We start from the raw sequence: 16,857 nt of genomic DNA on the forward strand, positions 1-16,857 counted from the left end.
CTAATTATTTTCCAAATGATGGAATATCGATGAAAGAGAGCCTATGTAGAGTATTTAGTTTAGATTTAGATTGTAAATTTTATTCTTGCCGAGAAAATTTATACATAGAATCAACAATTTAAACTAGATTTTAACCTATAGGGCATTTTATTCATACAGATATGACCTAGGAAGGACATCAGTAATATTATGTAATGTGGAGACTTATTGAAAGTAAATATCATAAACTTTTACTGTAACGCTATATATACCAAAAATAATAATATTTAGATTCCTCGCACGGTACAAACATTCCGATTGTTTGTCGTAGTTTAGGTAATGTAGTAGAGTAATGTAGAGTTCAGCTTAGATGATTTTTCCAATTTAGATATCTTTATTCGCGTGAGTCTATTTTAGATTCTTATGAAATCTACTCTAATAACTGATCTGTAAAAGTTAATAGAAATAGACATAAACTTAAAATACACTTTTAAATAACATCTGGCGGTTCTTTTGCGGGCAGATTCACATAGTGCGGGGTCCAATGTACTTAGCTTTATAATATTTGTAAATAAAAAAATAAATAACATACGACAAGTTATATATAATAGTTCGCTAAGTTCCATGAGAGAGAGGCAGGGAAAATAGAACAAACAGACAGACAGACAAAAAAATGTAAAAAAAATGGTATTTAGGTGAATGTACCATATTTTTTTATTATTATTTCGCTCTTACTTTTCATAGACTATTAAGTTCATGCCCTTTTATGGTTATTTTTAGAATCTTTTTTGTATGTTCGGTACATATTTTTTGTATGTACGATTTATATTGATAGGCATGTAGTAAAACACGGTTATTTCAATATTACGAACAGACACTCCAATTTTATTTATATGTATATATTGACTGTTGAAATCATATTGTATTCATTGCTTGCTCATGAGGGCAGTGAAAACAGTAAATTGGTTGCTGTCACATTCTCGTCAAAGTGACAAGTCCATCAAACCTCGCTGAATTAATTTACAGCATGTAATTATACGTACAACTTAAGGTTTTTCATATTGTCATACGAAATCATAGAGAATAACTGTGGAGAAATCGTTACAGAAACGAATGATGCGTGACCATAGTTTTTGTAGTTATACAAAAACGGTTTACGCAACGAGTGGAATCCTTAATCGGTTTTTCGGTGATACATTAAATAACAGTTATCAATTCAGTTGCAAGATTTATATCGTAACTAACAGATTATCTATTGACGGCCTCGGTGTAGCGGTTTAGCACACCACTTTACTTGTGATGGTAGCGGGTTCGATTTCTCGCGGTACTAAAATTTGTATTCATGAGTATGATTGTTTGTATCGTTCTGGGTGTTCTATGTATATTATGTATGTATTTACCAAAAAAAGTATGAATGTTTTTATATCAGTTGTCTAGTGCCCATAACACAAGCTATGTTTATCTTGGGACTAGATGGCGCTGTGTGAATTATTCAGGGATTACTATTATTATTTCTATTAACTATACTCTGTTACAAGTCATTGAGGATATTTTTTGTTTATTATCTTTTTGTAGTCGTGTTTTTGTGTTTGTTCGTTTAAGAAAGAGATTGTATATTGGTTTTTATAGTTTTGTTAATGAGGCTGGATTTGAAAATAAGCAAATGGCCGACCGGATTTTTATACAGCCATCACAAACGTCCGTGTTAACAGAGAGTAATTCCTCAATACCTAATAGTAGAGATGTGTCAACTCGAGTTAACTCGAGTTGCGCATAATTCGAGTTAACTCGAGTTGAATTCTGCCAACTCGAGTTGGAAGAATTCAACTGGTAAATGGATGAATCAAGTGAAAGAGAGAGAGCAAGATTCTGTTCTCGAACTGACAATGACATGAAATTTACCGATCATTTCATATCATACAATTTTCGGTAGTTATAATTTTTTTTCGAATATTCGTCCGATTATGATATCAATAAAATGATTATGCATTCCATAAGTCCTTCCGTGGTTTTAAAGTGCCATTTCTACTCGCCCTCTACAGTTCGGTGAAGCTTTCAAGGCGAGCTGCGACCAAAAACATTAGAATTGTTCGGAAAAATAAAAATAAAACTTTTTATTCCAGGTAACTCGAGTCAACTCGAGTCCTTATGGTTCCTCTGCCATTCAAATTTTACAAAAAATACATTGCTCGCAAAGCAAGTTTGCGATAGTACTATGTAAGTATTGACAATATTTCTGGTAATATTTATTGTATTGTAATTTTTTAATATATATTTTTAATGTATCACGGGGAGTGTTGAGGAATTGTTCGGATTAATACCAGCTGCTGAGTTTCACCACCGTACTACCCGCCAGAAACTGAAATACCATCCTGATCATCTGGATAAATGGCGGTCTTCCACAGTACGGTTTTCTAGAAACTTTTTGCCTCGCACAACCACATTGTGGAATCACCTTCCAGCAATGGTATTTCCGAACCGATACTTGAAACCTTCAAGAAAAGAGCTTATTCCTTTTTAAAAGGCCGACAACGTACTTGCAATTCCCCTGGTGTTGCGGGTGCTCATGGGCGGCGGTAATCACTTACCATCAGGTGAGCCGCATGCTCGTTTGTCCCCTGTGTTATAAAAAAAAAATGTAAACATTTGATTTTGAAGTAAATTACTGAGGTCACGGGCCTGAAATGTTATTAAAAAATATAAATGTTAATAATAAATATAATAAATCCAAAAATATGTTTCTCTGTCTATTTCTAATTTTTACGACTAAACGACTGAACAGATCTTAATGAAGTTATAGTTGTAGATAGATTATATCACAAAGCCGGCATAAGTTATACTTAAACTGAAAAAATCAGACCAAGTCGCAGGTAACTGCTAGTGTTTTCTACATGTATTATCGTGTAATCAGTATTAGACACAACATAATGCGCATGATATAGAGTTTATTCCTGTAATATTTGTAAAGATTTATGGTAGTTGTGTTCGAATGTTCATTGACGCGTGTCCGGACTTGTTTGTGTAACTTTCATGTACAGTCTGACGGTTTGATGAATGGTGACGTACGGAATGCTATCTTCCTTAGAAAGAAAGCGAGAATAATGACCGTGACTTGTGTTATGATATTGTTAGTTAGATTGTATTATTCTATTGAATATTACATTCTAATTAAACACTTCCAAATTACATAACACGGCTTGAGCGTGAACCTATACATATAAATAAAATTGGAGTGTCTGTTTGTAATATTGTAATTACCGTTTTTTACTACCTACATATGAATACGGTATATACACCAAAATAAGATTTTTTACAATTTTTGTCTGTCTGTCTGTTTGTTCCGGCTAATCTCTGAAATGGCTGCACCGATTTCGAGGAGACTTTTTTTGACAGGTAGCTGATGTAATAAGAAGTAACTTAGGCTACTTTTATTTTAGTAAAGTAAATTTAAATTCTACGCGGACGAAATCGCGGGGTCAGCTAGTATGATAATAAAAGGAAAGGTGGTATAGGTAGAGCGAGCGAGATTCGCTTCGGTCATGTTTTGTATATTTTTTTTATCTCAAGACAATTCACACAGCGTTATCAAGTCCCAAGCTGAGCAGCCTATATCCTTTCTCAGAGTGTAGAGTATTTGTGTGTCAAGTTTCATTTAATTCGGTTCAGTAGTTTTGGCGTGAAGGTGAGACAAACGGACAGAATTACTTTCGTTTTTATACTATGAGTAAGGATAATATTTTTAATAATAATATTGGTAGGTATCTCAGAATAATTGACACAGCGTCATCCAGTACTAATTCAAGCTAGCTAGAACCTGTGTTATGGGTACTAAACAACTGATACAAATACATAGAAATGAAATATATAAAAATTTATATCAGTTGTTTAGTACCAATGACAGAAACTCTGCTTACCGTATACCCCCGTATCATTGAATCATATGTGATTTTATTTTCACTTAATAACAAAGCACCGAGGTCAACATTACACAACAGCTCATCTCCGCTGTGATCCAGTATGTAAATACTCCATAATGAGTACATGCATTTATCTCCAGTAGTTTACGAAGAAAGTTGCTGGCGCGATGCCCCTGAAGCGTTACGAATCGGAGCTAGTATGTAACTGTGCACGTTTTGTTGTTGCGAGGGACTGTGCTCATTAATCGAGAATTATTTTCATTCATTCATAATTTAAGAGCTACGCTCTTGTCGGTGGAGCTCTTGCCACTTTCCGCGATCTTCCATCATGCTCTTTAATCCTTGATACGACACGACTCCCATTTTGTCCTCAATTGAGAATTATTTTAATTCCATTTAATTTATTTACTTGAAACATGGTTTTTTATGTAATCATAATGGGAAACAAGCTGACGTTCCAAGTGGTAACCATCGTCTATATACGTAAAGTTACCAAACGTACTCTAAAATAGAGTATTGTACTCTATATCTTGTAGGCGTACTCTATAATCTATAACATTAATAATATTCTTTTTAAAATAATATTTGAGTTACTAGTGCCAATGTCTGTAATCATTTAATATTGTTGTGCCGCAATAAAGTACAAAAATACAATTAAAAAAAATATAAAATTGAAGATCTTATTATTTTCAAATGAGCTTGTACGTTATACAAAAATACAGATTAATTTATAAATTAAATTAAAGAGAAAGTAGTGAAAACCTGAATATGCAATTGCATTTTAGCCAAAAGGAAATAATGTAATCAGTGGCCGTAATCCGAAAAGCCCACTCGCTACAAGCAGCACACGTTTACAACTAAATAAAACTCATATTAAATTGAAATACGTTACGTGGTTAATTACGTTCTATGGTTATTAGTGGAATATCTGTGCTATGAACAAACACCGATGCGCTTGCTCCGCTCTATAGATATGGAGCAGATTCTAATACTACAGCCGACTTAGCGAAGGTGAAGATCATAATCTGGTCGTTTACCGAAACCAAAGGTAACGTATGGTGAAACTTACTATTTTTTTTCTTATTTAAACATTTTTTTAGTACTACGATGGTGGTAAACCAAGATTCGGTCCATTTTATTGTAAATGATTACCGTAGCCTCTGGACGCCTGAAACCCCTGAGAAATTACGTGCCCGTTGCCGACCTTAAGGGTCTTATCTTAATATACTTGAAAATACCAATGCTGTAGTTTCTCTACATGTTGTAGTTTCTCTACTAGTTGAAGGAGTCATGCTAACTGCTACATGTCGGTGAGAACGCGGATTGTTAGTAATGTGAATGGACTGTTGACCCTCGTGCAATGCGGCACGTTTTGATATATTTATTTTTGCACCAATTTTAAATGTATTTTCTTTACTTTATAGAATTGTCATGTTTTTTGCCTTGCTTCTGTTGTTGTGTTGTTATCATTATAAGTATTTACCATTTTCTATCCATAGTTTGATTTATATCACGCAGACAGTCCATTCATATTATCACTAACGACGACTTTGACGACCTCGGTGGTCTAGTGGTCTAGCACACCGCTTTACGACTGATGGTCGCGGGTTCGATTCCTCGCACGGCACAAACATTTGTATTCATGAGTATGATTGTTTGTATCGGTCTGGGTGTTTTCTATGTACAATATGTATGTATTAAAAAAAAATATATATCTATGTATTTGTATCAGTTATCTAGTACCCATAACACAAGCTTTAGCTAGCTTAACTTGGGTCTAGATGGCGCTGTGTGAATTGTCCTGAGATTATTATTATTATTATTATTATTACTAACGTTTTTAAGTGTAAAATATATGATTTAATTATTATAATTTTTATTGTCACTTTTGCCTTGCTTCTGTTGTTATTTTCATTATAAGTATTTACCATTTTCTATCCATTGTTTGATTTATATCACGCAGACAGTCCATTCATAATATCGCTAACGTTTTTAAGTGTAAAATATATGATTTAATTAATTTCTCTATAGTTTTTTTACATTATTGGATAAACACAGACAAATATAAATTACTTTATAATGCTTTCAGCATTTCTAAAAATCTTTTGAATATTTATTTTCTGTTACTGAAGCGGTGTAGTATGGAAATAAAAATAAAACATTGTATTCACATTTAAATATTTTTATTTGTAAAAAATATTTTACAATCTAAACATAATATTAGTTAAGGCAGTGTCGACTTCTAGTCTCGTTTTGAGTATTTTCACAATTTAACATAATATATATAATTAATATATAATAAAAATCGCGGTAACAATGGCAACACATATTTATATAACAATATATACTTACGTACATAAATATATTACAATTCGTTAAACTTAATGAAACAAAATTTAATAATAAGGACTGCTACTCCTGTACTTAATAAGTACATAGTTTGGTATCACATTTATGGCAACTTAAAGACTTGTACTTAAAATTTAAACTAATTTAATACACGAATGGTACTTGAGGACGATCGTAGAAATAACCTTGGTCGGCTACGAAAGGCGGTCGAGTCGTAGGGGGTTGGTATACTGGTAGCTTGATTGTGGAAGGTGGAATGTATACTGGAGGTGGCCTGGTTGTTCTAGGAATGTATACCGGTGGTGGTGTAGTGCTAGGGGGGATGTATACTGGCGGAGGTCTCGTAGGAGGGGGTGTTCTCCTTGTTGTTGGCAGTGAAAACGGTATACTAGGTTGGGGGTAGTTGTAGCCTGTTGTTCTGGTTGCTGGTAAGATGGTGGAATAGGTAGGTGGGGCTCTAGTCGTGGAAGGAGGGATGTATACTGGTGGTGGTCTGGTGCTAGGGGGAATGTAGACTGGTGGCGGTCTGGTGGTACGAGGAATGTATACTGGTGGTGGTGTTGTTCTAGGGGGAATGTATACTGGTGGTGGACTCCTGGTTGTTGGTAAAGTGAACGGTATACTGGGAGGCGGGTAGTTGTATCCGGTTGTTCTAGTCACGGGTAAAATTGTGCTGTACGTTGGGTTTGTTCGTGGTGGTGGTGGCGGGGTTCGTGGAGGCGGTGGTGGTGTTCTTGGTGGTGGGGGTGGTGTACGTGGCGGCGGGGGAGGCGGCGGTGGTGGTGGCCTGGTTGGTGGTCTAGTTGGTGGCGGTGGTGGTAAGTAAGTAGGAGGTGTACGTGGTGGCGGTGGAGGTGGCGGAGGTGGTCTTGTAGGCGGCCGCGTTGGTGGCGGTGGTGGTAAATATGTTGCAGGTGTACGTGGCGGCGGTGGAGGCGGTGGTGGCGGTGGTCTGGTCGGTGGTCGCGTTGGCGGTGGTGGTGGCCTGGTTGGAGGTCTAGTTGGAGGTGGGGGTGGCAAATACGTGGCTGGTGTTCTTGGGGGCGGGGGTGGCGGTGGTGGCGGTGGTCTGGTGGGTGGTCTAGTTGGCGGCGGTGGCGGTAAATATGTTGCTGGTGTTCGCGGTGGTGGGGGTGGTGGAGGAGGTGGCGGCCTTGTAGGGGGTCGTGTTGGTGGTGGCGGTGGTAAGTAGGTTGGAGGTGTGCGTGGTGGTGGTGGTGGCGGTGGCGGCGGTGGTCTCCTAGTTGGAGGTGGTGTCGGTGGTGGCGGAGGTAAGTAGGTTGGTGGTGTACGTGGGGGTGGTGGTGGAGTACGTGGGGGTGGTGGCGGCGGTGGTCTCCTAGTTGGAGGTGGAGTTGGTGGTGGTGGAGGTAAGTAAGTGGGTGGAGTACGTGGAGGTGGTGGTGGGGTACGTGGAGGTGGTGGTGGTGGTGGTCGCCTTGTTGGAGGTGGAGTCGGTGGTGGTGGAGGTAAGTAAGTTGCTGGTGTACGTGGTGGTGGTGGAGGTGGTGGAGGCGGTGGTCGTCTAGTTGGAGGTGGAGTCGGTGGTGGCGGAGGTAAGTAGGTCGGAGGGGTACGTGGGGGTGGTGGTGGAGTACGTGGCGGTGGTGGGGGTGGTGGCGGTGGTGGTCGTCTAGTTGGAGGTGGAGTTGGTGGTGGTGGAGGCAAGTAGGTCGGAGGTGTACGCGGGGGTGGTGGTGGAGTACGTGGGGGTGGTGGGGGCGGTGGTGGTGGTGGTCGTCTAGTTGGAGGTGGCGTCGGCGGTGGTGGAGGCAAGTAGGTCGGAGGTGTACGCGGGGGTGGTGGTGGAGTACGTGGGGGTGGTGGGGGAGGTGGTGGTGGTGGTCGTCTAGTTGGAGGTGGAGTCGGTGGTGGTGGAGGTAAGTAGGTCGGAGGTGTACGCGGGGGTGGTGGTGGAGTACGTGGGGGTGGTGGCGGTGGGGGTCGCCTTGTAGTGGTACTTGTAGGGTATGTAAATGTCACTCGAGGCGTAGGATAAGTATAACCAGTAGTAAATGGCACTCGGGGTGTTGTGTAAGTGTAAGCAGTAGTTCTATAGGTAGGTGGTCTAGTAGGAGGTTGTGTGGGTCTTGGTGTTGTTGTTGTGGTTCTATATACTGGTCGTATTGTTGTCGATGTTGGATAAGTAAATGGTATTCTAGGAGTGGTATAAGTATAACCAGTTGATAGTGGCACTCGTGGTGTTGTGTAAGTGTAACCAGTTGTTCTCAATGTTGGTGGTGGAGTTGGTTGGGTCCTTGGCGTTGGTCTCGTAGTTCTGTATGTTGGTAGTAAAGTAGTTGACGTTATTGGCCTTGGTGTAGTTGGTGACGGATACGTAAATGGTACTCGAGGTGTAGTGTACGAATAACCAGGGGTCCTGAATGTTGGTTGGGTTGGACGTGGTGTAGGTCTTGTTGTCCTATAAGTTGGCAGTAAAGTTGTGGACGTTACTGGTCTTGGTGTCGGGTATGTCAATCGCACTTCAGGTGTAGGATAATTGTAGCCAGTAGTTCGGTAAGTGTTCAATATAGTGGTATAAGTAGGTGCCCTTGTTGTAAGTGGTGGTGGTGGTCTGGTTGGTGGTGGTCTGGGCGGAGGTGGTCTGGTCGGAGGTGGCAGCGTCGGTGGCGGCGGTGGTGGTGGAGGCGCTCTCGTCTGCGGTGGGAACGGGATACGTGGCGTTTCATACACATAACCGTTCGTTTTTGGCGCTAGCGTTGGTGGCGGCGGGGGTCTCCTTGTGGGGGCTTCGTAAATGTACCCAGTTGATGGCGGAGGTGGTGGAGGTCTAGTGGGTGGTGGTGGTGGCGGTCGAGGAGGTAGAGTCGGCGGCGGCGGCGGCGGCGGAGGCGGGAAGGGAATTTTCGGTTTCGGATAAAAGTATCCATCTTCGTTTAAATCAGCATTTATTGGCGCACCTAGCACAGCATAGTTCTGATTGGAGAAGCTAGGTATGGCTCTAACGGCGCGGTCAGCCTGGCAGGTATGGTATACCGCCAGAAGCACCACTGCCAGATGCAGTGACAGCCTCTGCAAGAAAAGAAATACCATCTGTTAATTAAAAATGTATTTGGGAGACATTAAAACGTTGTTGCTGCAACACTTTGATTTTACCGTGGTAACGTTTTCTATGAGAGTTAATGTCGCTAAGATTAGTCCCATATATAGGAGACTTTTTTTAAAAGCTGAAACCATTATTAGTTATTTTAAATACAAATGTCAAATATAATATAACATACATAAATCTTATCTTAATAATATTCTAAACGGGGCAGTTTGTGTGTACATGGATGCATGGATGGTTGTAACTCTTTCACACAAAAAATACTAAATAGATTTTAATAAAACTTTACAGATTGTATCTATTACTTTAATTAATAACATGCAGTGACCCTTAGGGTCAACAATATATTCTAATGATACAAACATGTTAGTATTGCGAAATATAGTCCTTGACATAACGTTAGGTACTATGAAATACTTATGTTTGAAATTAAATTTGAATTTGTTAACATCACCTACAATACAACATATTATCGACCATGTAGCAGTTGTTCTCAAGTGGAAGCGTAGCGTGTCTCGGCGGGGCCCCGTATAAAAATTTGTTTAGGGCCCCCAAAAACCCTTACTAAGGGTAAAGAATAGAAGCTATAGCTTATGCATGAGAATAACAAATAGGCTATAATTTTTATTGAAATTTAACCCGGGTGAAACCGCGGGGCACAGGTAGTAGGCTATAAATTTCAAGCCAGTCAAACCGCAAGCATGGCCAGTCAGTAATAATATGTATTAGTACGAGTATAAATGGGCGTATTCAGTTTCTGACCCTTCGGAAGGAGGGCAAGTCAGTTTTCTTCTGGTGTAGGGAGGTCAAAACTTTTAGGCCGGATCAAACATGCTTGAGAAAACAATATATACTTTTTAAAATCCTTAAATATTTACTTAAATGCTCAATAGTTATCGTTATAAAAAATTAAAACATATTTAGTTTACAATAGCGAAGTGTAAGTAAATAACGTTAACAAGATTAAATAATGTTAACAAAAACCAATGTCTACTTAGCAGAAGGCATTTGGTTTTTGTCGTGACAAGCTGATTTTATATTTAGGTCAATACTATAGTTTGCCAACAAGATATGACCTCCCGAACTCATTACTGTATTAACTAGCTATATCCCGCGTCGTTGTTCACGTACAAAATAGATATTACTCGCTCATAATACATATGTAGCTAGTTTGTAATTTTGTTGTTATGTAGTTAAAATATGTATATACATAGCTGTTATGGCAAACTTTTTCTCTGGAGTTATCTGAGAGATTTTTTTAATAAGAATGTTCCACAATAAAATTATAATGGCTATAATTATTATCAATATGAGTGATTATTGATTTCGTTAAGACTGTAATGATAAAATCATAAGTCATATTTATTTTGTTACACTTGTTCATGTATCGAATAAAAATGTAGCGCCGTTTCAAAAAGTATGAGCAATATTACATTGCGACTGCTTTAAGTTAATAGATAAATATTTCAGGCGTACAATTTTATTCGAAGAATAATTATAAACCATGTTTACTTCGCATACACACAAAAGTAGAAACTTGGTAATTTAGAAAGAGTTTAAGATTGATTGTAGTTGTTTACCGTGGTTTCGACCGTTCGAATTCGTTACCGGATTTCCCTTTTCAGTTAAAGGAAAATATTTTTTATTCATAATACGTAAATAAAAGTTCTTAACCCCAAACTATAAATTAACATTTCTACTACATATCATGAGTTATAATACTAATAAACTCTTCATAATTGTAGATAAATAAGAATAAAAAACCATAGACAACTCACACAGAACCATATCCTAAACTAAACATAGCTTATACTATAGGTACTAGATCATTCATAAACATATTTTCATAACTTTATTTTGATATAAAAAAATATGATGATCAATTACACGTATTGTATTTAAAAGCGAACCCGTAACTACTGTACAGTAAGACAGCGTGACCGCTTGACCATCGCGGTTCTCAGTAGCAATCGACAGACGGAACAGTAAATCATTTATTTGTATTTTAACTGGCCTTCTGAATTGACAAATTAAATATATTGTATTGGATAATAGGCTATATATTTGCAAGTAATATTTCGAAGAAGCTCAAGGCATTCCAGCTATATGTACCGTATACTCAAGGTGCATCTGTTTTAATGTGTTAGCATATAGATACTAATTATGATTTGTATTTTATTATTATTTAACAGGCTTGAAAAATAGAATGGCTATGTACTAGCATACTGCAGCCAAGAATATATATATATATATGTGTTCAAAATCTACCCTGTATCATCGTAAGCACAGATATTATATTATATTAGAGTCCGTTAGTTTTCTGTTCCCGCGCGTTCCCTTCCCCTCCCTAACTAGTAACAAACGGATTGTACAGCGGCCTTGACGCTCGCGCGCATTGTGTTGTGAATTAAAATAAATTAGAACTGTGTTAAACCTACTGTGAAACCTACTGTAAAACTGGAAAGCTAGCGAAGATATCTTCGAGACCCTGAAGCCCAAGAAATCCGCAGAACCATACAGGTACGTGACTGACGCTTCCACATATTTTTCCCTATATATATATACATAGTATTTTCCCTAACATTTTGGTATCAGAGCGTAGTTTCCCTAACAATATATATATTTATACTATTATGGGGTCAAACTGATGGTAAATGGTTACCATAGCTTATGGATGCCTAAAACACCAGGGGTGACAGGTGCGCGTTGCCGATCCTTAAGAAATCTTAATATACTCTTCTCACATGAAAATCCCATGCTGTAGTCTCGTGAGAAAACCTCGGCAGGCAGTTCATTCAAGTGTAATATACATATAGTGGTAAACAGATGCACCTCTCTATATCTGAACTAATATTATAAAGATCGTGATAGACAAATATCTGTCCATAATTTTATTTACCATCTACCCGCTGCTCTTCAATTTTCTTTTTCGAACTATTCTAATGCTGTTGGCTGCGGCTGGCCTTTACAGCTTCACTGGATGATAGGGGGCGAGTGCAGATGGCACTTCAAACCCGCGGAAGGACTTATACAACGGCTAAAGGCCAACTCCCGTCTGACCCATATGACTTTAGTCTGAGGGCACCGCTAGGGATTCGAACGTCGGCTCAGGCCGTCGTTCGAACCCCGTTTGAATTGGAGGGGGGATCGATCCGAGGGATTCAGTTTGCCTGTGATCATGGCGATGCACAGCCGAAATATCGGGAACTCAATAAAAATGAATAAAACGTGGTAAGATCTGATTTTTCCAAATTATATAATACAATAAAATGTATAAATAATTACCGCGTCAAAAAAACAGTTAATAAACAAATGTTATCCTTCATCTGGCGATGTTAAATTTGCATTATAAATTTAGTATACAAATTACACAAAAGGCAAATTCCTTACACATGTAATTATGGCATATTTATTGGCGATGTGTGGGTGCGCGTAGGCAGTACAATGGAGTAAATAGAATATTCGTTTGCGCGTGCGCACTGTTCTCGCATATAAATTACATGCGCGCCAGCCGTGTGTCGCATCGCAGATTAATTAAATACTCACATTTGACCTGGTCGGCTACATATATTGTGTTTTTAACTGCATCTATTATATTTTGTTTTATTATTGATTTAAATTGAATTTGTGTGTTTTGATTTCATATTTTCTTGTTGATCTTGGTAGCTTTGAAATATATTACAAGTTATAATATACAAAGCAAAGGTTATTTTGCGATGTAACATTTTTGCAGTAAAGAAAATTCCTGCATGGGGAGTTCTCTGTATGCTTGTCTGCCAACAATGTATAAAAAACTTAGACTAGAATTATTTTCATACATACACCAAAAATAAATAAAAAATAAGAGATTCCATTTCACAGAACTTCAATGACAAACACTCTGACATGATATTTCATATATTAAATTAAATATAATATACTATAATCTTATTATCAATAATATTATAAACATGAAAGTTTGTGAGTATGGATAGATGTTTGTTACTCTTTCACGCAAAAAGTACTGAACGAATTTTGATGAAACTTTACAGTAATATAACTTATACTTCAGAATGCGGGCAACCGCAGTCATAGCTAGTATGTTATAATATAATGTAATGTATTTGTCGTTGTGCTCAGCGTAACAGATTATAAATGCATACATATTTTCGTAAAAATATGACCTATTTCCTAAATTCCAATCGTAAATTTCCAAATAAGTTCGACAAAAGTGCTCGCAAAACTGTATTTATTGTGATCTGAACAGCGGAATAAATTTAACAATTGCTGTAATGAAACCAAGTAAACCGATTCGTTACAATACGTAATCCTCTATTTACGACACTGAAACGTTGCAATACTGTTAGCAATTATTATGTATATGTACATGCTAGTCCATACTAATATTACAAATGTAAAAGTTCATCTGTCTGTATTTTATTTTATTTTAGACAAGGGCGGATCCAGGTTTGGCGCCAGAAGGGGGTCACATAGTCGTGGTCAAGTCAATAAACTTATAATTTAATTTTGATAACAATAGATACAAGTAAAAAGTAGGTATTTTAATAATGTACAAAGTTATTATATTATATTAAATTAATTAAATATTGAAGGTATGTAGTTACATAAAATATGTATGGTGACAAAATATATAAATAAAATCATTATGTTCAATTAGTGGTCTACCTAAGTCCTGGAACCAGCTCAGAGAGGGGGGGGGGGGTCATGACCCTCATGATCCACCTCTGGATCCCCTGTTGACTTTAGCATAGGGAACAAGCAAGCTTGCGGCTCACCTAATGGCAACTGCCATCGCCCATAAGCACCCGCAACACCAGAGCAATTGCAAAGTTGCCGGCCTTTTAAGAAGGAATAGTTGTTTTTCTAAAGGTTACAATATCGTATCAGTTTGGAAATAACATAGCTGGAAGCCACAATGCGTTATACAAAATTTTGCGTGGCAAAAAGTTACTGCTAAAACGAGGTGCAGAACCGCCGTTCATCCAGATCATGCGGACGGTATTTTAATTTCGGGTAATGCTTTTTGTTACCTTTTTATGATTAAACTGAAAAATAATGTATTTTAACAGGAAATTGATATCTTTGATTTTAATATAATTTATATACTATTACAGTACTAGTTAATTTATGAAAGAAAAATCATATTTCGTTTTATAATGTGACAACTAGCCGATACATATAAACAAAAAGCACCTTCTTCTTACGGAATTCGATTAAAATTAGAGAATGAACTGATTGATAAATATAATAATTAATTAATTCATAATATTAACGGAACTGTAATAAATTAGCACTTTTGATCTAGAAATGTAATCCTAAAATACTCTGCCCTGACCTTGATGGATGGCATTTAAATTGGAGTCTTCTTCTTAAAAAACTGAATTATAACCAATCAAAATAAGGTCGTCATTATAAAATTATATAACTGCCAATTAACAGAAGCTAATACTTTAAAAGCTAAAACAGGTTTTGGTTTTTTCCCACCAATGAAGTAACATTTATTCAAGATATTTGACAATATTTTTAAACCAATATATTCTCGGAACTCATCCATTTTATTTCATAAAGATTATTATTAATATGTATGTAACTAACATAGCGTTTACCATTAAAATATAAAACCACCCAACCAACAAATAAAAGACAATATTAAAAAATATGTGTATATATATTGTGTTTATATTTAAACATACAAATACTATAAAGTTAATTATACACTGTACTCTATTGGACACTGTACTTGGCCAACCTGGATGGATGTAAAGGTAGGGGACGCCCTAAGAAAAGATGGATGGATTGTGTGAAAGATGATACGAATAAAAGAAGAGTATGCTCAGATATGAAGACCGATAGAGAGCAGTGGAAGAGAATGACATACTGCGCCGACCCCAAATAATGGGATAAAAGCAAGGCAATGATGACTGTACTTGGTCAACCTGTTTCTGGAGTCGGATGATTATTACCTATTACAGATCAGCGAGTAAAGTAGATTTGACATATCATAAGAGCCTGTAATAGACCCATACGAATGAAGATATTTTAGTTTGATTTCAAAAGAATATTCCCGATCAATTGTACATTACATAAACTAAATTATTAAACATTATTATTTATACCGATTGTACACGTAATATCTTCACAACAAGGCCGTCTGTCACTTATTACAGGCCCTGGGCAGATTAGGATAACGGGGCCCCTAGGACCACAGTAACAAAGCACTCTTGTTAGAATAGACAAAGTCATTATTGAACATAACTCTTTAGACATGTATACGGGGATGCACTACCTTCAAAACAAATCAGGCAAATAAAATTTATAAGTCGTTATGTGATCAAGTTCTTGCTAGACATTTATAAAAAATAAAAAAATAACAAAAACGAATAAATTGACCATAAGCATTTGTTAAGACTGATTTTCAGTCGAGAGTAGAGTAGCTGTCGGTTGTAGTTTGGTAATGGAGTAGGGATTAGAACAGACTAGGGGGCCCTATTTATCGCGGGGCCCTGGGCACGTATCCAGTGTGCCCAGTGGGGAAGAGGGGCGTGCTTTACATACTCGGTAAGCATTTGTTAAGACAGATTTTCAGGCGAGAGTAGCTATCGATTATCGTTTGGTGATGGAGTAGGGATTAGAACAGACTAGGGGGCCCCATTCATTGCGGGGCCCTGGGCACGTATCCAGTGTGCCCAGTGGGGAAGAGAGGCCTGCTTTACATTTATGTCAAGATTTCAAGAATTAGTACAAATAATTATAGATTTCCATTACGCCGAACATAGAAAACATGAGTTTCCAATTAGTGAGCTTCAGACTTGAGAGATTCTTGACATCGATACGATGACGCCAATGTTTAAGCTATTGTATGCACTTTATGTATATTTAAATAATGTCGCAATTAGATAACACTTTATCTGTATTTACAAAGACTTATTCTGACTGGTCCATCGTTCAAGGAACAGCAAAAACCACAGAGTTTGAGAAATATGAAATTTAACAAAACTTAAGAATGGATATTCGAAATTTTTACTAGTTAATTGTTTAGTCCTGTTGTAGTCTTCAGAAAAAGATGCTAGATATTGCTGGCTCGTTCTTTTTCAAGCATGTGGAAGCGATTAAGCATTGTTTTGTTATATTTATGTACTATTTTGGGAATTTTATACCATGCGCTACTATGAATTTATTATGTAATTTTTACAAAATGTCATAGTAATGCAGGTGTATGTAAATGTATGTAAATCAAATTGAATCAAAGTTTAGAAAGAAACTCAGGCAAGGAAAAGATAAATAATGCATATATCTTATATATAAATCTTAAAAAATATAAATAATATAACTCGTAATTATATTTTTATATTTATTTATAATTCAAATACAGTTGGCGCTATAAAACTAGAGTGCAGAAATAAAGCTACAAAAAAAAATTGCAACTACTATAAACAAATACTTTTGACATTCAAGTGATTCGTGGACTATTTGAATATCAATTTAGAATCATAAGGTAGGATGTTCAGTTCAGGGCTGAGCTAAATATTTGCATACTATACATAT

The 16,857-nt window shown here is 37.2% G+C and overlaps 1 protein-coding gene across 1 annotated transcript in view; it reads right to left on the reverse strand.

Moving 5' to 3' along the window:
* Window positions 1–6,147: 6,147 nt before the first annotated feature.
* The window catches only part of LOC131854332 (basic proline-rich protein), a 42,380-nt gene continuing 31,670 nt past the window's right edge, over window positions 6,148–16,857 (reverse strand). Inside the window, exon 2 of the mRNA XM_059205440.1 lies at window positions 6,148–9,278. Within this exon, the coding sequence (XP_059061423.1) occupies window positions 6,390–9,278 (2,889 nt within the window). The 3' untranslated portion in view covers window positions 6,148–6,389. The remainder of the gene's footprint in view (window positions 9,279–16,857) is intronic.

The sequence above is a fragment of the Achroia grisella genome, unplaced genomic scaffold (assembly GCF_030625045.1).
Source record: "Achroia grisella isolate CSIRO2021 unplaced genomic scaffold, CSIRO_AGI_Agris_v1 utg976, whole genome shotgun sequence".
In the NCBI taxonomy this organism is placed as follows: Eukaryota; Metazoa; Arthropoda; class Insecta; order Lepidoptera; family Pyralidae; genus Achroia; species Achroia grisella.